General features: G+C 33.9%; 2 protein-coding genes across 3 annotated transcripts; one reads left to right on the top strand and one right to left on the bottom strand.

Moving 5' to 3' along the window:
* Positions 1–3,690: 3,690 nt before the first annotated feature.
* LOC129568116 (esterase B1-like) lies at positions 3,691–8,151 on the bottom strand. The gene is made up of 9 exons (XM_055445681.1): positions 7,887–8,151; positions 7,479–7,623; positions 6,229–6,813; positions 6,045–6,142; positions 5,724–5,840; positions 5,344–5,519; positions 5,026–5,127; positions 4,658–4,780; positions 3,691–4,017 (listed from the first exon to the last, which is right to left on the bottom strand). The coding sequence occupies exons 1-9, from the start codon at positions 8,124–8,126 to the stop codon at positions 3,816–3,818; spliced, it is 1,788 nt and encodes a 595-aa protein (XP_055301656.1). The 5' UTR covers positions 8,127–8,151; the 3' UTR covers positions 3,691–3,815.
* Positions 8,152–15,423: 7,272 nt separating this feature from the next.
* LOC129568120 (cytochrome b5-related protein-like) lies at positions 15,424–19,164 on the top strand. Of its 2 annotated transcripts, XR_008687907.1 has the most exons (6): positions 15,424–15,754; positions 15,843–16,179; positions 16,468–16,850; positions 16,986–17,207; positions 17,420–18,153; positions 18,238–19,164. XR_008687907.1 is itself a non-coding variant. In XM_055445688.1 (5 exons), exons 1-5 carry the CDS (start codon positions 15,675–15,677, stop codon positions 17,736–17,738), a joined length of 1,341 nt encoding a protein of 446 aa, XP_055301663.1. In that variant the 5' UTR covers positions 15,436–15,674; the 3' UTR covers positions 17,739–19,164. The 2 variants fall into 2 exon arrangements, 1 of the variants encoding a protein (XP_055301663.1); XM_055445688.1 differs by having other exon boundaries at positions 15,436–15,754; positions 17,420–19,164.
* Positions 19,165–20,243: the final 1,079 nt, after the last annotated feature.

Genomic DNA, 20,243 nt, shown 5'->3' with positions numbered 1-20,243 from the left:
TGCTGAGCGTGCCGTGATAAATTGATGATCGAATTCAAATTGAAATGGATCGGTCTGATATTTCGAATAAACAGGAAGGAAGGAATGTTCTGCCTCAGTCTGATCAACTCAACATGTTCTTCTTCGCTTTTACAGTTAAATTGAGATAACAAATCGTTGTGAGTCTTTCGGAATATTTACTGATTTCTCCGCTTTTGAACCTTTTGGTATATTTTGTAATCAAAGTGGATTCCATTGCCTATGATCTGTCTATGCGACATAATGAGTTTAAAACTCATCAATATTCCACGCTGATTATCGCACCACACACAACTTTCGGTCATTCGTTTCCCGTTTTTGATGACATTTTTTTGCATTGATTCTCGTAAGAATGGGAAGAAAGTCGACGTCTCAATTTCTAATGATGCTTTTCCGGTCCATGTTTTTAAACGGCTAATTGATGCTCGGCCAAATGTCTTCTATCGAACAAAATGTTTGGTTTACACATATGAAAACCGTAGTTCTTTTCTGAGGAAATCTTCATGTGTGAAAGTCGAAGCAGATGATTGATTGATTGATGACTTTATTTCGAATTTGTTTGGCATTTCTACCAAAGAAAGGATTTTTGTTTGCATCTTGCAACTTTCTTCTCGGAGAATATGGACTTGTGGCCGATTGTGCATCTTGACCAGAGATTAACGGATCCGCAATGAGACAGCGGGAAAGAACTCTTTGCACAAATTGCAATCGGATTTCTTTGGAAGTTCAATCAAAAGTCGAATTCTTTCAAAATTTCAATACAGAGTCGTGTGCTAAAAACAGCTGTCCGATCCATTCCAGTGGTCGATCAGTCGGCTTCGTGAGTTGAAGATTTTAATTCAAAAAACTCTATTTTGCAACTAATCAATGGGCACGCGATCGAAAAGTGGTAAAATGCATCTGCCCTTCGATGACTTGCGGTTTTTTGGCGATGGTCATTTCGATTACTCATTGAATTCATTTGACATGATAGATTTTGCCATTTAAACTCACACAAAGGGATTTAAAAATAATATAAATAGTCATAAATAACTGTTCTATCTAATTTGTTTCGAACTAAAGTTATAATTTTCCCTGAAAACACCTTATTTTTGTGGATGAAGTTTAAAAATTAATTCCAAGTCTAGTTCTTTCAGTATTTCTCGACTTTTCAACTAAATCGCACTAAACGAGTCATAGAGCGATTTGGTTGACATGTCGAGGAAAAGTGAAAAATTCCCCAAAAATATTTACCATTTCAGTCTTCATTTGTTTTGAATAAAACATTCAGAGATTACATACACAAAGTAATTGCTTCTCGGTAGCTTATTGTTGATCGTTCTGCTTTCAATTGATCTAAAAAAAAGGTGGAAAATAACAAAAACCTACTTATGCGGCTTACAAACGACTTAAGAATTGATTGCAATTTGTCAACTCATTTCTTTTCGCTTTAAGAAGCTGCTCATAGACAAAACTATCGGCAAAACCCAATTGTTACACAAAAAGTCAAGCAAATTGTTGCTTAACGAATATTTTATTGAATCGATTTAGACGATTGACGATAAGAGCTTTAATCTTTAGATTATTGGAGGATGTTTTCTTTGGTCGAACATCAGGATTGGATGAAAACAGAGAGGAAAATAACGTCTTTTGACTGCTACAGTTTCAATAGATCAAATATTGAGCAAGAAGAAGTTCTCCGTCTTACTGTATTTCGAATCGATCGATTGTTTTTCGGTATTAATCAGATACACCAATTTATGGTCCTCCCTGATAATATTGCCTTTAATTAAGTTTTTTTCATAGAATCGGACGATTTAGCTTGAATTGGACCAAAAGTTGGTCATAAAAGACATTGAGTTCATTAGTAAGTATATATCTGAAGTAAAAAGTCGTCAAGTAAGTAATTCATAGTTACACGCATTGAACAAGGGCTACAAACTACATGACTTTATGACAAATATCGAAGAAAGATAGAAGCGTTTGATGATTTATGAGGAGAAGTATTTGAGAAAATTGAGTCAAATTGCAGGAGTTTTCAAAAAAAATCCTTGAAAACTATTGAATTTATTCCGAAAATTTCATTGAAATAAAATCGTTACTAAAAGTCGATCTAAAGCGATGGCTTAGAACCTAAACCCAAAGGCAAATGTTTGGTCAGCCCAAAGCCGAAAAAAACATATCGAATAATCGAAAAAATGTGAAAGTTTTGATAAACAATGAAAAGAAAAACATCAAGACAAAACCAAAATTCCCTCAAACTTCACGCCTTTTCTTCTCGAGCAACTCTTTTCCGATGAAAAAAAAAAAATGTGAGCAACTCAACGCTGCATTTGATGCTGCAAAATAAAAAATCTCAAGTTGTCGATTCATAATCTCGATTAGCTGTGGCCAATATCAAAATTCTGGTTAAAAGAAAACGAGTGAGCAATCTGTTTTTCGAAGGTGTGATGATAAACAATCGAGAATTTAAAAGAAAATGAAACTTCCACCCAAAAGTGGCAATCAATCGCATAATAATGGAAAGATGAAAATGGAAGAGAAAGAACCAGAAAAAAGTGTCAAAAATTCTGCGAACGATTTAATATTTTTATTGAAACTCTTTCTTTTCACACATGTCATTTTTCTCCGTTTTTTTTTCTCCTTCGTTTCACTTTCGGTTCGATCGTTCGAAGCAAGCGATGGTTTTGTGTTCGTTTCGCAGAAGAAATTATTAAAATGCAGTGCAGATTAAAAAAAAATGTATTTGTTTGATTTTGAACCAGAGGTTTATTAAACAAAACTGTGCAAACAATTGCATTTGACACGATTTGCGTAGTGTAAAAATGTCACAAAATCCGAGAACAATACCGCAACGATTAACTGAACTGGCATCAAAAGAGTGGCAAAAAGAGTATGCCATCAATCGAATGTCAATTGTGAAGTGCACAGGCCATATATCACAAAAGGGTTACTGATTATTGCCGGTTTTTATCGATATTATTGCCCATTTCTTGTGTCAACCTTCACTCTTTTTTTTCTCTCTCTCTCTCTCTGTCTGCCTTTGTGTCAATCAACGGTTCCCACAGAAAACGGGAATTAAAAACGTTATTCTCTCACCTTTTGTACGAATCGGAATCCAAATAAGAAATGGCACGCATGAATAACTTGAATAGATAGTCGGTATAATAGAAATTGAAAGATTTTTCATGCTGCACCATGCAAAAGAATGCAAGGAAAATTTTCAAAATTACACTCGATTGGCTCGACGATACGTACAATAGAATTCAATTTAGATTCCAACTCAACGTTATGAGATCCAAGGGAATTTGTATGTCACACGAAATTTAAGGTATACAGAGGACACAAAAAAAGCAATCATAGACACACAATGCCCTTTGTCCAACCGGATTAGCAATATGTCCAGCCAATTGGTCATTTGTGTGTCCGTCTTTTTGCCATTTTTTATCTTCATCTAATTCGAATGCACGTGCAAAAACATCGACAACAAAGAAAACAATTTGGATTTGCATTTTTTTTTTCGATTTATTTATTAAACATGAAAATAATGATGAAAGAATGCTATTGGAATTTTGGATTCTCGTTTGAATGACAGCATTTTTTAATTATTTTATTCTTTTTTTGAATGTCAGACATGTGAAATGCACGTGCAAAGTAAATACCAACACAATTTGATGAAAGGAAACTGATTGGGTTCTGATGTTGACGAATTTCAAAAAATATTTAAAAAAAACATTTTATTTTGGTTTTTTCTTTTAATAGATGATTTTTGCATCGAAAAATCCAAATAAGATATTTTATGAGACCCATAGTTGTGGTTAAAGTTCCTCGTGAACAAATTGCTTGGACTTTGCCTGGATTTCTTGAACTTCTCGCTCAACATGTGCCCAGAACTCCATTGCCTTTTGGTTTGGATTTACACCCGGCATCAATCCATCGTTGGTTACATCGAGGAAATTCACTTGGTCGTCATCAATGGGCAAAAATCCGGCAATTGGCTCCTGTTGATAAGTTGGTTCTCTATAAAATATTTTCGAGAATACCAATTGACATTTTTTCAGTTTATTTTTTCCATCTTTCGCTTTTTCAATGTTTTTCTTTTATTGGAGTAAAATAAGTGGTCTTCGAAGCTATTTTCGAAGCATTTAGAACTATTCACATTTTTGGTAAATACTTCAAACTCCCACGATTACTTTCAACAATTGACTAGAAACCGTTAATTTGTTCATTTTGGATATACAATATCTTTGACATGGTTGTTGAATGTCATTCAATGCCACTAAGCTATCGACATCTCTCTCCGGCTATACGGCAAACAACAGAACCAACACTGAACATAAAAATGACATGTTCAATTGTGTTTGTTTCGTTAGTTTCAACTGTGCCGCTACGAGAGCTCACTTTTGGCGTTTCTTGTCGTTATTTTACATGTATTAGACGAGGATGATCTTTGATATATGAACCACAACGTTGCTGCAAGGCCAATATATTACAGGCGATCCTTGTGGCTGCGATAGTAACATCCTATGTGTTACAATATATTTTGCAACAGATTACAATCGGTGCTACAAGGATCGCCTGTAATGTATTGGTCTTGCAGCAACCGTCTGATATGAACGTAGAAAAATGAATTTGTATTCAGGGCATTAGATATGCTTACCCATACTTTGCGAAATTTGCGAACAATTTTGTAATATTTTCGACTGCTCGTAAGCTGATTTTCGATTGTTCATCATCTGGTGTGCTAAGAGCCTCATCGTAAAAAGGTTGCGCATTACGACAACTGTGGAAAATATTTTTCACGTAAAATTTGAGTATAACACAATTTAGTATAAGTGCAATAAATGATTTTTTGTATTTTCAGATTTGTTTTTATATGATAAATATTTTACTTTTCCATATTCACTCATATATGATAGATACGTAAAATGTTAATACTAAAAATAATTTTCTCCGGAAGAAAGGAAGGTCTCAAAAAGTAGCAATTTTAAAAAAAGGCTTAAAAATTGTATTTAATCAATGGATTACCGAAAAATGTAGCACAAATCATCTGCATGACCAGCTCCTGCAAAGCCTGGCCCACCACCATGCCATCGTTTGATTGCATTGAACTTTGAATCAACCGAAAATCTAGAGAAATTGTGAAATTTTTCTTTTTGAAAAAACGGAAAAATTCTTCTAAAAAGTTTCAAGCTTTTATCTATCAAACAAATTTTGGTAATAAAATGAAATACATTGAGATGATTTTTGAGGTCAGTTGAAAAAAAAATCAAAGTATCTTTATTTTGTTGGTCCAGATATTCGTTGTTCATTAACTTGGATGCATTTCAAGAGGATCAACTGTACCTATAATAAAATGTTTTGGCAGCTGACTTTTTAGCATGTAACTTTGCGCCTTTATCTACTCCATATGCAAAGAAAACGTCAGACAAAAGACTAATGTATGGTTTCAACGTTTGCACATCGATGGCTGCATCTTTAAAATAGAAATAACGAACTTCTGCTGCCAGTTTCTTATACTCCTACATATATTCAAAGGAAAATTGATTATTATTATTTAAATGAATTATCCATCATAAATTCAGACGATGTTTCATTCGTTTTTAAACGGCTGCGGCATAGAAGTTACTTTATAGAAATTACGAGGGGCAACGCGAAATACTTCGAACCAGTCCAAGTTAAGTACATATCTCTAAAAGTTTTTCAACGCAAAATGTGATACTCACCGTAGAATCAAATGGCAAGTCAGCTCCTCTGAACGGGAATGTTATGCTGAAATTACGATCAAATCCCTTCAAATCGTAGCAATCTTCGAATTTCTCATTGTAAAGCATCATAGATTCCTGCCAAAAGATATTTCAAAACAAATTTATTAAACTTGTTAAAGAGCCTAAACCAAATGGTAATTAAAATGTGTCGTAATTTCAAACCAATGCAATATTTGAATGCGAAACGAGACACAAATAAAACATCATTGCATCAAATCATTAGAATCAAATGAAACAATGTTATACAAAGCAATAACAGTTAACTGTATGAATACCGACCAGTGAACACAGTGCAAACATCGTGTCGACGTCAATGTTGGACTTATTGTAAATGGCTTTCGGATATTCAACGATGAATGGGTGTATTGCATCTCCACCTGAATGTCAAATTACAGTTAGAGAAGATTTTTTTTTTATATTTGGCTTGGTTAGATCAAATAATGTGGTTCGAAAACTCCCTTACGTTCCAGGATGGGTGCCCATGTTGTAACCGGAGTTTTTGTGAATAGTGAAGCAGCGCTTGCGTATTTGACAATTGATTCAGCGGGTACGGTTTTGAAAAAATTAATCAAGCTTTGCATAGAATCTTGTGGTTTGCCTAGATCTCGAGCAATTTCATGTGCAATGCTCCGGTGGCCATTTTTGCTTGCAAATCCCCAATCAGATTCGGCTGTTCCACTTAACAAAATGGCATTACGGAAGTATTTTCTCGATTCGCTAGACAATATTTGAACATGTGACAGCACCCCACCAGCACTTTCACCAAAAAGAGTGATACGTTTGTTGTCACCAGAAAATTGTTTGATATTTGCTTGGACCCACTTTAGTGCCAATTGTTGATCTTTCAAAGCCATGTTTCCGGAGTATTCGGGCGTTTCGAAGGAAATAAATCCGAAAATGCCCAAGCGATAGTTCAATGTAACCAAAATTACACGCTGTTCGATGAGAAAATCGGGGCCAAACATGTCATCATTGCCAGATCCCTCCGTAAATGCACCGCCGTGAATGTACACCAAAACGGCTAACTTTTCATCGGATTCAATATCAGCTGGAAAGTAGCGGAAAGGAATGCATTTTGAATATCCAATTTAGGAACATTAGAATTTTACTTTAGAACTTGAAGAGAGTTTCCATATAGAGCAATGAATGAACAGGCTAATATTAATCCATTTTTAGAAGTTATTTCAAGTTTGAACCAGTTTTGAATGTTTTGACCGAGATTTCTTTTGACACTGCTTAAACTTAAAACCTTCAATATTTCATATTGCTTTTAAATAGATTCAAAGTGATTTAAGCTCACTTGTAGCACGTGATATTGAACCTCATAGATAACGTAGTTTTAAATCAAAAATCAATTTAAACCACTCTGAGTCTACATAAAAAATATCTTCGTTTTGATGATAAAACAACGAAATTGACTAATTTGATAAGGTTTCGAGGTTGTGACTACACAGTATACAGACACTAATTGTTATCAATTGTCAATGATTCAGATAAGAATTATAATTTCTAACGTAAAAAATATCGTTGTTATCTCTAACATCTGTGCACAGTGTGCACTGTATACTACGCAGATACACTGACAGCTACACAGTAAATTGTCGTACCAATCAAATAGATAACGCATACAAAAGATAATAAAACAACGTAAGATAAACACAGCCAATATGTTCACTCATAGAAGTCTCAACGACCAAGCTTTTGGTTGCTCACCTGGCACATAAACATTCAAGAATAAGCAATTTTCACTTTGTTGCAGCGGATTTTCCGGAGCTAATAATGATATTTGTGTGCATGTGCTTCCAAATTCTGTAGCATTCAGTATTATTGGCGCCCATGATTTCACTGGTTCAGGTGCCTTTGGAATAGGGAACAAAAGAGATTAATTTAATGTATCAACAAAGTCGATAAATTGAATGAATAATTATATTTCAATTCAATGAACGAAATATGATGCATAAATTTGGGTTAGCATGCATCGATTTTTGACTAAATTACAATTTAACCATTTTCCTTTTAATTATAAGAAATGTTATAACTTATAACATCATTATTTACAATAATAATTTATTGGATGCAGTTCACTTTTGTGAAAGTCAGAAAAAGTGGAACAAAACTCACCTTGTATCTCAACTCTCCGATCGGATTTTCTGCATAGGGAATGCCTTTGAATGAGTCAAAATCCACTTTTTTTATCAATGTAGTATCGCGAACACCTCGTACTTTTCCATCTTTAGTTTCAACGATTTTGTACTCAGCACCTGCACTGCTCTTTACAAAACAGACAATGACAATGAAAATAAATGTGACAACGATAAAAATTGTGTTCACACCAAAATGAAACTTTTTCGACGATTTCATCGTGCCAAACAGATGTACTCGTTCTGTGGCCATGGTGCGACTAAAATTCAGATTTCATTTCTGACTGGTTTTGATGGGCACTTTTATTGCTTCACATTTCAAAAGAATGTTTATCAGTAAGTTAATTTCATTACAGCACATTCGAACGCCAAAATTCGGAGCAATGCACTCTTATCAAGCCAAAATTTCTTATTAGTCAAACCATCGCTATGAAAAAATTCATGATGTACTGGGAATTATTGAGAAAAATTCGTAATTGTTCAGTGAATAATGTCCAATGTTCAGTAAAAAGTCTGACGAATCTGACAAACCTATTCGCAATTTCACACCTCGTGCGATATGTGGCTGATTTGAAAATATTTGAATGCATCTCTTATCATTCTGTGAACAGAATGCGCGAAGAAGGAATAATTTAAAAAAAAAACAGAAGAAAAGTATGTTAAGATGGGAGCCTCATATATGTCTATTTATTCGGGATATTTGTCATAGATTATTATTATTATTAAACTCACTTCGAACTGCAGTTAGGTATGCCTAACGCTTATTCCAATTTAATCTGAGGGCATGAGCGCAATCAAGCTGACCATATCACACCACTGTTCTATACATTAATGTGTGATGAGCAAACCCGTACAAAAAACCGTTCTTATTTCCATTTTGTTTACATTTCATCCAATGGTCTGGTCAAAAATATCAGTCAATTTTTTTTTGTTCAAAATTTTGAAAAAAATGTGAATTTTGTTATTGATCATTAATGCGAAAAAAGGTTATCCTTTTCTCTTTTCCAATTCACAATTCCGTTTGTTCTTCTCATTTGACACTTGCATATGTGTTCGTTGTATATTTGTCTTTCAACATCTTCGCTGTGAATGTTTCTATCGTCCCGTTCTACTCAGAATGCATGGTCCGAATAGATTATGATAAGCATAGTAATGTTACTGTTGTTCAAATGGTTGCTTTGGCAGCATCTGTCGCAAAACTGCGAAAAAGGATGCATTATTATGATGTTTTTGTTATTGTTATCCGAAATTGTTCGAAACATGACCACAACCATCGGTCACAATGGCTACTCACTCAGCCAATGCAATTTCCACAATTCAATGCAAAATGACAAAATCAAATGACACCGGTCAATCGAATGACCCGAATGATATCTCTCAATCAAAACCGATTTATGGACGGAATTCAACTGAATGCACCCTTTGAAATACTGAAACATGAATTTCATCATTTGAGCTGTAAAATCAAAGCGTCGACAATTTGAACCAATACCGAGTGAAACACAGGAAATAAAAAGCGATGCAATCGATTGGCATATGTTCAATGAGATGCGTATTTTCTCATCTAAAGACTGTAAAATCTGGTCAATGCATAATCCTTCTCCTCGTGTTCTTCTTTCGAAAAAAAATCATTTTTAATAACGACCAAAAGATGAAAGGCCGATTTTCTCTCTTTTCATATCTACAGAGTTTTTTGTGGTTTTTTTTTGTTTCGCATTTTTTTCGGAGTTTCTTTCTTCGGTTGAAAAGAGTGTTTTGGTCCATCGAACAAAGAAAACAATACTAAAAAGTTGTATCTTTTGGCCAATTTTCGTGTAAAAACATCGATGCCATCTCTAGCCAGTGAATAAGAACAGGACACGAGATTTTCAGGTATGATTCGACGATTTGGCCAGCATATTTATCGTAGCAACTTACACATTGTTCCATCATAATGTTTCTGTCACCAAATCGAAACGGATTGCCTTTGCTTTGTTCTCCGTTTGTCTTTCTAATCGAAGCAAAAGTGATCCATTTTGCAAGCGCCGCTTACGACACATGCACACAATGGATCTGTAGGTTTCAATCAAGTTGGTATTGGGAGATTTGTCCGATAAAAAGAATCCCACCAACATATATTTTGAGCGACTGACATGAGCTCAGGTGTAATCAATTATGATCCATTAGATTTTCCACGAAATTGGATGAAAAAAAGAAAACAGATTGCATTTTCAGTGGAAAAAAACATCTTTGCGATTCTTATCAAGTGAATTGAACCTAACATTTTGGTTTGAATTAGTTGAAGTATGTTGTCATGATAGTTGTTGTGCATAAGACCGCAATTTGAGGAGAAAAAAAAACTTAGTAAGTTGGATTGAACTTATGTCATGGTTTCTATTTCAATTCTAAACAGTTGGACGATTTTAAAATTGGTGTTTTCAATTAAAATTTTAATTTTATTGGTTCAAAATTATTCAGGTATTTCAATAGCAGATTTATATCTCCATTGCATGTATTCAAAATTTTCTACAATAGTTTTGAAGCAAAAATAGAAATTTTTCCACCATATGTGTATAGGATGGTAAGCAACTACAGAATATACGTTTGGTTATGGTCGATATATCGCCAATTTTCAGTTGAATCAGAGATTGATTTCCAGAGGTTGGTTGCACATAAATTTATTTATATAAATTTCAAATATCAAATAAATTTATCCGATATTTTTCATGCGTCGTGTTGTTCTAACGCATTTGCCAGCTATTTATTGCTGGAATGAGATTTTCGTTTTGTTCATTTACCGTTATTTGTCAACAATTCTGCCACTGTGTCACTACATAGTATATATAGTCCATAAGAAGTGTGTAGAGACAATGCAAAAAGACGTGCAGATTTGTTTACAAACAACAAAAAATAAACAAAACAAAAATCTCATTCCTGCGATGAATAGCTGGCTGCCGTGCCAATACAACAGTCGATGTTTCGTTTATGTACTACGAATGCGTCAGAACAACACAACGCATGAAAAATATCGGATAAATTTATTTGATATTTGAAATTTATATAAATAAATTTATCTGCAACCAACCTCTGTTGATTTCAATCCAATTTGGAAACCACCATAACCACCTGACCATCCTATACACATATGGTGGAAAGTTCCTCTTTTGACTTTGAGGCTGGTAAATTTCGACGTTTGGCCCATTTTGATAAGGCGTGAATAATCCGGGATTTGATCAAATGTTGATGCCATTTTCAATTCTAATTATTTTACGTTGATGGTCTTGAACATCGTGTAATAGGTGAAACTGGCCTTCATTAGCTATGAATAGAAAATTAAAAATAATTTGAATTTTTTGTAAATCAAACAATGTGCTCAAATCAAAGCGCTTACTTTTGTAAAAGTGCCCAATTTCAAAACAATCATTCCAAACCCATGATAATTGAGTGAACGCTGTGCATTTTCAATGCTAAGCAAAAAATACATTTGCAAATCAATTGGCAGTTCATACCAGTTCGATTCGTATAAAGAGTATGCCATTTGAACGTAACTGTCCGTTGCCATTTTACCAAAGTAACAATAGGTGAAAATGTTCAAAATGCTAAACTCAACTCCAAGTGAAATTATATAGACATCAATGCCGGGATCTTTGAGTTCCTGAAATATTCATTTGGAGAATCTTTTTAAAATCCGAGCTGGTTTCGTTTCAAAAGATACATGTGATTGTTAATTCAACGCCACAGCTGAATTATTTAATAAAACGATGCAAAAGTTGATTACCAAATTTATTTGAAATAGAACACAAGCAATCGATAGCATAGCGCCAAATAGAATCACCATAACGAAAGCACTGAAGACAGACGTTGACTCACGAAACCAACTGAAATTAAGGAAATAAATTGAGATTCAACGATTGAAATTGATTCAAGTGTTTTTTTTTCAGAAGAGAAAATTTTGTAGAGTTAAGAAAATTAAGTGTCCAATAGTGTTCTAACAGTCAATTTATGTTCCTCGGGATAAATTTTTTTGATCAAAATACCAAAATTTCCAGCTAATTCAAAACCATGTCCCCACTTAAAATTTGTGATGAAAAACCAGAGAATATTGGCTTTAACTTCAAGTTTGACTGTGTTTTGAGCAAAAATTAACAATTTATTTCATGTTACTCCTCCGATTTTTATCCCTGGTATAAAAATAAATTACAAAATTTCGATATGACTGGAAATTGTTCATATTTATGACACCAATAAGAAGAGAAATAAAGTTTAACATCAATTTACAGCTCCATAAGTGATAATTATGCTGAAAATTTTGGTATTTTGACCAAAAAAAATTATCCGTATCATAAATTTATTCCGAAGAACATAAATTGACTGTAATAATACTTACTCTTTTACCGAAATATGAAAGCGAATCAGTTCACAAAGAATTTGCTTGTCATTTTCACGTTTTGATTGCGATTCATAATGAAGATTCGAACGGTTTAACGCCACTTTAGGTTGATCTAATTTACGAATCATATTCTGAAATCGCTGGAAAAATGCTTGGTGATGCAAACATACTGAGAAAAACAGTAGCATTACGGTGTTGTTGACGAATATGATTAGCTCGCAGGCAACATTGCTAAAACAGATCTCTGCAAAGTAACCAAAGGCTGTGTGCCGATTCCATGGCAATCTATTGACATGAAATATGTGCTACATCATTTCGTTATGACACAAAATACATTTTTATTTAGAAATAGCACAAAGCACATACGTTATTTTCAACGGTCTGAATGAATATTCGAAATTGACGACCTTATAGTGTTAGTAGCTCCAGAGAATTGAACCTAAAACAACTAAACTATTCGCAAATGAAACTCCACCAACTGAAAATTTAAAGCAAAGTTTCCAAAGCCATTCACTGATGTGGTTTGCTCGCATAAAAAAACCTAACGATTCGTCTTCTAAGACATTCGATTCAGAAGAAGGGAAAGTATTAATGAAAGTGAGTGAAATGAAGATTTTCTCTAATCAAAATTAAATCAATCGATTTTGACGAATTCAATTCAACATTTACTTGCGTTGTCACTATAAATTTTCTCCAAACTCACAAACAGTGCTGCAATTTTGTGTCGCGAGAGCAACACAATTAACACCAAGTACATTGTCACTGACCATGCGATGACTTGAGACACGGCGTACAAACATTTTTCAAAATCAATCGAAAAGTATTTGTAGGCAAAGGTTGCACTTGCTGCTATTTGACATGCTGTTACTACGAAAACGGTAAGGCTGAAGAGAATGCGAAACAATTTCTTGCGATTGCTCGATGAATCATCAACGGATACCACACAAAACCAAGACAGTACCTCCTGTGTTGTTGGCAGTGGCTTCATTTTTCGAAATTCACGTTTTGTCGATTGAAAGTTTTTATAGAGACTGAGCTCATGTACAACAGAATTTTTATTCTAATGTGACTAGCCTTGTAAGTTGAAAACGGTTTTCGGTTTAAATGTTTTGATTTCTCACTTATTCTCGACTTTTTCTTAATCAACGTCGATTTAAAGTTAAAAAATCAATAAAACGTGAAATATTTCGATTGTTTATTTTTCAATCGAAACGTACGTGTCGAAAAATGATCAAATGGAAACACATGAAAATTTGTCTTTATCACATTGAATAATTCAATGGAATTCGACATTTAATGCCACATTTTCTGAATTTGTTCGATCATTTCCAGGAATACACTGAATGTTTTGGATTAATTCGTAGTAGAATTCTTTGACGCACCATTCATGGGCGTCCTAAGGGCGTGCGGAAAAGTAAAATGATATAGTTTGTGTTTAAGAAGAATTTCCAACGAACGATATTCTTGGTAGAATTTCGATCGTTCGAGAAAGTGTACTGGCGAAAGTGTTTTTCAAAGAAGTCGAATGCCATGTTTCGAATACGGTATCGAATCACTCATAAATAATAGATTCATTTATTTGAGATGGTTAAAAGTTTGTATGTCACAAGTAGATCAAAAAAAAAACTACGTTGAATGCAAGTACATTAGATATGTAAACAGATAATTCGTATAGTCCATAAAATACACAACGCCTTAAAATAGGCAACTATCGAATTTATAGCAAACGGCTTTGGTTTATGGTAAAATTATTCCGTATGCTTTACATGGGGATAAACAGGAGTCACACTAGCCGTCTTTCAGCAGTTACTGTTCTCAAAAATTCATGACCCATGACATGCGTGTAAAAAGTTATCAAAAGAACACATGAAAATAATTTTATTCCACTTTCTCGTTTTGCCATTCGTTGGAACAATTCAACGAAATTCAATTTTTAACGCAAACATTTTCTCAATTTGTTGGATTATTTTCAGGAATGCGTTGAATGATTTGAATTTATTCGTAGCAGAGTTATGATATGATTTGTACCTAAGCTGAATATTCATGGTACGATGTGGGCTTTAGTGACATGATAATATACGTAGTTTTTAAATGTGGTAAATTTTTTTCATCAGAAAACTTTAATCGGGTGGATTCAGACAGAATATCAAAAAAATATAGAGGTCAAGAAATCGTCGAAGGTAGCTTTTATTCTAAATGCCTCAATTATGGTTTTTCTTCTTGTGTATCATATTAGGAATGTTTTATGATTTCTTATAAAAGATGTAAAAAAGGCAAATCTAGGGCAAAAATATTGAAATTATGATGTCTAGTTTTCTCTGTCCTTGTCATAGATATTGCACAATAACATTAAAAACAGTTACTCAATGACACTTTCTAATGGACGCTCAATGAAGCAGCGAACTTGTTGTCACACGCGTAGATTTTTGCATTTCGCTTCATTTAGCGATTCCTTAGTTGACGAACCATCGTCTATGCAGTCCATTCGATATATAACGTGAAATCCTAATATTCGTTAAGCCAAAGTATGATTTCGTTTGCGGCACCGCGCGTATGCAATTTACGTTAGATATAACGTCGTACTTTATCGTAGTGGCCATAGATCATTCAGCTTACCAAATATTAGGATTTCACGTTATATATTGAGTGGTCTGTGCATAGACGATGTTTCGCCAACTAACGAATCGTTAAATCAAGAGAAATGCTAAATATACGCGTGTGACGACAAGTCCGTTGCTTCATTTTAGTCTATTTTGAACACGTTTTTGTGCACATGACAGTGCACTTAATAGCGAGTCACCCGTGAAAAATGATAATTCTTTTTTAAATATGTGAGAATCTCTCGTATACTCTTCAATGCTCCTACGAATGATTCAAAATAAAAAAAGACATGTGTCTCATTTAGGTGTTCGCTCTAATACATTTTTTTCATTGATAACGAAAAATACATTGAAATAACCAAATGATCTTCTATGAAGTGTATTCTGAATGAAATGAACTTTACTTTCTATTTCGTTGTTTTTAGTTTGTTATGATGTGATTAGAAAATGTCGAAAAGATAAGGTGACGACCTCAAACTTTGATTGATGTGTTGAAAGAGATTCAATGCAATCTTGTGAACTGGTTGGGCCGATCAAATAAAAGCACTGATATTTTACAATCAGTCGAAGTAGAACTGTTATTCGATGTGCATCGCATTTTGAAGCATCTGAGTCAAAAACAAAAAGTGGTTATTTCATTTTGATCCTAGATTGTAAATTTTGGAAATTTAAGAAAGAAATGAAAAAGCATCGTCAGTTATAAAGCATTTAATTATTATTTTATTCTCGTGAAGGCTCGAAATAGTTCATTTTATACATTTTGCCAACATAAAACGAAACATATTAGATCAGAGTGAAAATGGTGGCGCAAGCAAGGTCATCGCATATAACAAACGTTCCACCAACATATTACGCCAAATCAGGCCGAGAAACAAAAGTGTAAGATATTGAAGATTCATTTTAGTTCAGTCCTAAAGGTTAATGATTGGAAATAAACTTGAATTTGAATCTCAATTTAAATTTGAAGATGGTTAGATTCAAAGCGTGACGACGATAATGTCGAAGATGGCTTGTGGCGCATTCACAATACGCTTTATGATTTGAGTGACTTCATAAATAAGCACCCTGGCGGACCAGATTGGCTGAAAATGACTAAAGGTCATGATATCACCGAAGCTTTTCTCTCACATCATTTAGAAACGGAAAAATTGCAGCCAATTTTGAATAAATATCAAGTGAAAGAAACAACTCGACCGAGGAATGTGAAGTTGACCTTTGACGAAAATGGATTTTACATGACTATTCGACGAAAAGTTGCCGCTAAATTACCGGAAATAAAGCAACGCACCAAAGTTTACTCGAAGGTTGTGTGAAACTATAGTACGGTACAATCAATTTCATTTCAATCATTTCACATTACTGTTTAAAGGTTGTTAATTGGCATTTCCAATTCGTTTTTTTTTTAGTTTTGACATTTTCATTATTTTGATTTCAATTTGTTTTCATCAGAACTTTAGCAATTTATTCATTGTTCATCAAATAAAAGAAAAAAATAGAATTGGAAAAAATACCTTAAATTCGTTCATAATATTCTGACACACAATGGGTTTGAGTTAATTAACATAACGTTTTTTTTTTTGATGAACTTCCAGTTCTACATTGACGGTTTATTTGCGCTGACTCTTGTAACGGCTATTCTCGCTCAACGCTTCCAAAGCATATCAATGGCGATTCTGTGCAGTTTATTCTTCACATGGACCGGTGTTTGTGCCCACAATTATCTACATCAACGCGATAATTACCGAATGAAATATTTTAATCTGATTTTCATGAGCTATCGCGATTGGCGTGTCAGTCATGCGTTATCACATCATTTGTATCCAAACTCATTACTCGACGTTGAGCTGAGCACACATGAACCGTTTATGAATTGGGTACCAAGCCCGACCGCAAAAAATCTTTTCCAACGCTATGCTTCTTATATCTATTCTACGCCATTTTATTGCCTCTTCTATTTGATTGAATTTGGCAAAAAGTAATTTTCTTTCGCACTTTTATTTTACTTTGTTTTCAGAAATTTGAATATTGGCTCAATTTGAGCTTAAGCTATGAAACTGTTTCTTTGAAAAATTAAGTATCATACTTAGTGTTTAACAAACCTCAATTTCAGACTGTATTACTCTACGACTCGTGGCTACAAAATGCACTTGGACGAATTTCTCCCATTCATAGTTCCAGTCATTATGTACTTATTCGGAGGAGACCACTCATTTGTGTCCGCTATGAAACTATTTCTAGTCATTACATTATCTGGCGGTTTCATCTTTGGAATTATTGGATGGAATGCTGGACACCATCACCCGGAAGTGGTTCATGATGGAGATGCTGTGCGGTAAGTGTAAGATACGTAACTGAATAGCAGAGAGCGCTATTTTGCTGCTGAGCACGTCTCTGCTGAATAAAGAATTCAATTTCGAAGAATGGTTCAATTTCCTTTCGAAAATGGCTAGGGTTATGGTCTCTTTGTAGCTAAAGAATTTCGACTCTTTTCAATTCTTCGATATATTTCATAAAATGTTAAAACAAAAAAAATATACTTTGCAGCAAAGGATATGATTGGGGTCTCTATTCCATCGATACAATAATGGATCGTCAAGAACTGCGTGGCAACACTTTTTTGGCCTTAGCCAATTTCGGTGATCACGCTTTGCATCATTTGTTCCCAACGCTTGACCATGGAATACTGCCGCAATTGTACGACATACTGTTTGAAACATTATTAGAGTTCGAAGCAGAGTGCCAGTGCTATCCATGGTTCTTTGAGACGATCAAAGGGCAATTCAAACAACTCTCAAGAGTTGAACCGATGACACTTGATTCTCACCAGAAATATTTGCTGAAAAATGGTAAAAAATCGAAATAAACAACAAAACAAATCAACGATAGAAATGAACAACATGGCCACAGATGACCAAATTAGTAGATAATTTCCAAAATCTATTTGCATTTTTTTTAAATTAAAAAATAAAAACACTCGATTACAGTTGTTGACATCAAAATGATGACTTTTTGATGTTTTTTGTTTGAATGTTTAATGATTGCACAACACCATTAGATTTATGATTGTGACGATGAATTAAATTAACGAATGTTCTGAATCAAAATGGAATTTTTGAACAAAAAATACTCCATAACCAAAGACGACTTTCAAAGCTGAGCCTCAATTTGAAACGGTGTGTATTGAAGAGACGATGATGGGCACCTTAACTCGGTCGATGTTGATTCTAACAATTATTTTCATCATATTTGATGGGAATTTGTTCTTTTTGAACGCTTTGGTAAAATGAAATTTTTTGCAATTTGTTGCAGTAGACGTTTGGTTTATATTATTTTTTAAATTGAAATAACAATTTTTTTCACAGAAAAATACGATTTTATTCGAGAGGATACAGTGTTTGCAGAATCAAAATGGATCGCTTGCTGATACAAAGTGTGATGTCAAACAAAATAGTAGAACTACTTTGAATGTCAACGTTGTCATAAACTTGACACAGCCCGTCAAAGATGTTTGGATCCACGGAGTGTTTTATTATAAATACAATTACTATCAAAAGTTTCCGATTGATTTATGGGAAAATCTGTGCGGATGGTTGAATGGCACCAGCAAATCCTATTTATTGGATTGGACGGCACGACAAGTGTTGAAATATTCTAATATGAATCATTCGTGTCCATTCTCAGGTGTTGTTATTGTGAATACAACAAGTTTACCAATTGTACGTCTTTTGGAATTCGAATCATTTCTTCCAGCCGGACGCTTTCGTATGGACCTAAACCTTACGGAAGGATATCAGAAAAAAGTTTTCTTTATGTTGAAATTTCACTTTTCCATTTCGGATAATCGAATTGAACGAGTTTAAATGACGAAAACTGTAAAAACAAAGTCGTTTTAAGGCTGGGATGGAACAAAAAAAAATCTCATCAAAAAAAAATTCCTTAAATGAGTTTGTGAAAAATTTCGCTTATAATTATATCTCATTGTTATTTTAAATATTCATTTGAGAAAATCATTATAGATAATAATTGGTTTGTAATGCGTTAATTCACGCATATTTCCCTTTTTCAAGTTCATATTGTAAATGACCCATTAATTTCGTGCGATATTTTAAATATCCATTAAAAACCAGTATTCCAATTTCCAGTAATTTAGTAATGCGGTCATAATTGTACAATGTTATTGTAATGATATAGTGCTTGAATAAAGATGACGCTAATGATTCAAGCCATTTCCTGTCAGAATATTCTTACAGGTGAATCGAATGCGTTGCGTTATTTTAATGCATCCATAGTACAAAGTTCATGTTTTCTTTGTGATTTGCCATGTCAAATTTGAGGCTGTGCCGAGCGAAACTTGGCAAACATAATGCGATTTAGCATTTCCGTAGGAAATGAGTACTGGAGGACTTTACCAGGTCGAATCCATCTATTCCACAAGATTCACTTCCAGCTTCTTTTGGTCTTGGCTAACTTCGACTATCGCGCTTTGCATCAGTGTTGTAAAATAGGCTCTACAATTGTCCACTTTTGCTTAAGCTAGCGTAAGCCAATACAAATTAGCCAGCTGTCAAGTGATGTTAAACGCTTGACCATGGAATACTGCCGAAATTATACGACACAATGTTTGAAACTTTATTAGAATTTGAAACGGAGTGCCAGTTTTATCCATGGTTCCCGATGGTTCTTTGAGACAATCAAAGGGCAATTCAAATAATAAACAAATAAAAAACAATAGAAACAAATAGCCAAATTGGCATATAATTTCCAAAATTTAACTGGAATTTTTCTGATTTAGATTTTGTAAATAAATTAATAGAGAATAATAGCAATTAATGACTAAAAACAGTCGATTTCTGTTGAAGATATGGAAATGATGGCTTTTTGATTTTTTTGCTTGAATGTTTGATGATTGCACAGCACCATTAGATTTATGATTATGATGATGAATTTAATTGACGGATGCTCTGAATTAAAATGGGCTTTCCGAATCAAAAGACTCCATAACCAAAAACGACTTCTTCCAAAGCTGAGCCTCAATTTGAAACGGTGTATATTGAAGAGACGATGATGGGCACCTTAACTCGGTCGATGTTGCTTCTAACATTAATTTTGACCACATTCGATGGAAATTTGTTCTTTTTGAATGCTTTGGTAAATGAAATTCTTTGCAATTTGTTACAGTATACCGTTTATTTTATATTATCTTTTTTCTTTGAAATAACAATTTTTTTCACAGAAAAATACGATTTTATTCGAGAAATGTGAGTGTTTGCAGAATCAAAATGGATCTTTTGCTGATACAAAGTGTGACGTCAAACGAAATAGTAGAACTACTTTGAATATCAACGTTGTCATAAAATTGACACGGCCC

The sequence above is a fragment of the Sitodiplosis mosellana genome, unplaced genomic scaffold, assembly GCF_009176505.1.
Source record: "Sitodiplosis mosellana isolate CC-2019 unplaced genomic scaffold, AAFC_SMos_1.0 Smas_scaffold_16, whole genome shotgun sequence".
Taxonomy (NCBI): domain Eukaryota; kingdom Metazoa; phylum Arthropoda; class Insecta; order Diptera; family Cecidomyiidae; genus Sitodiplosis; species Sitodiplosis mosellana.
Note: the sequence above shows the minus strand (reverse complement) of the source record. Positions and strands in the feature narration are given on the sequence as shown.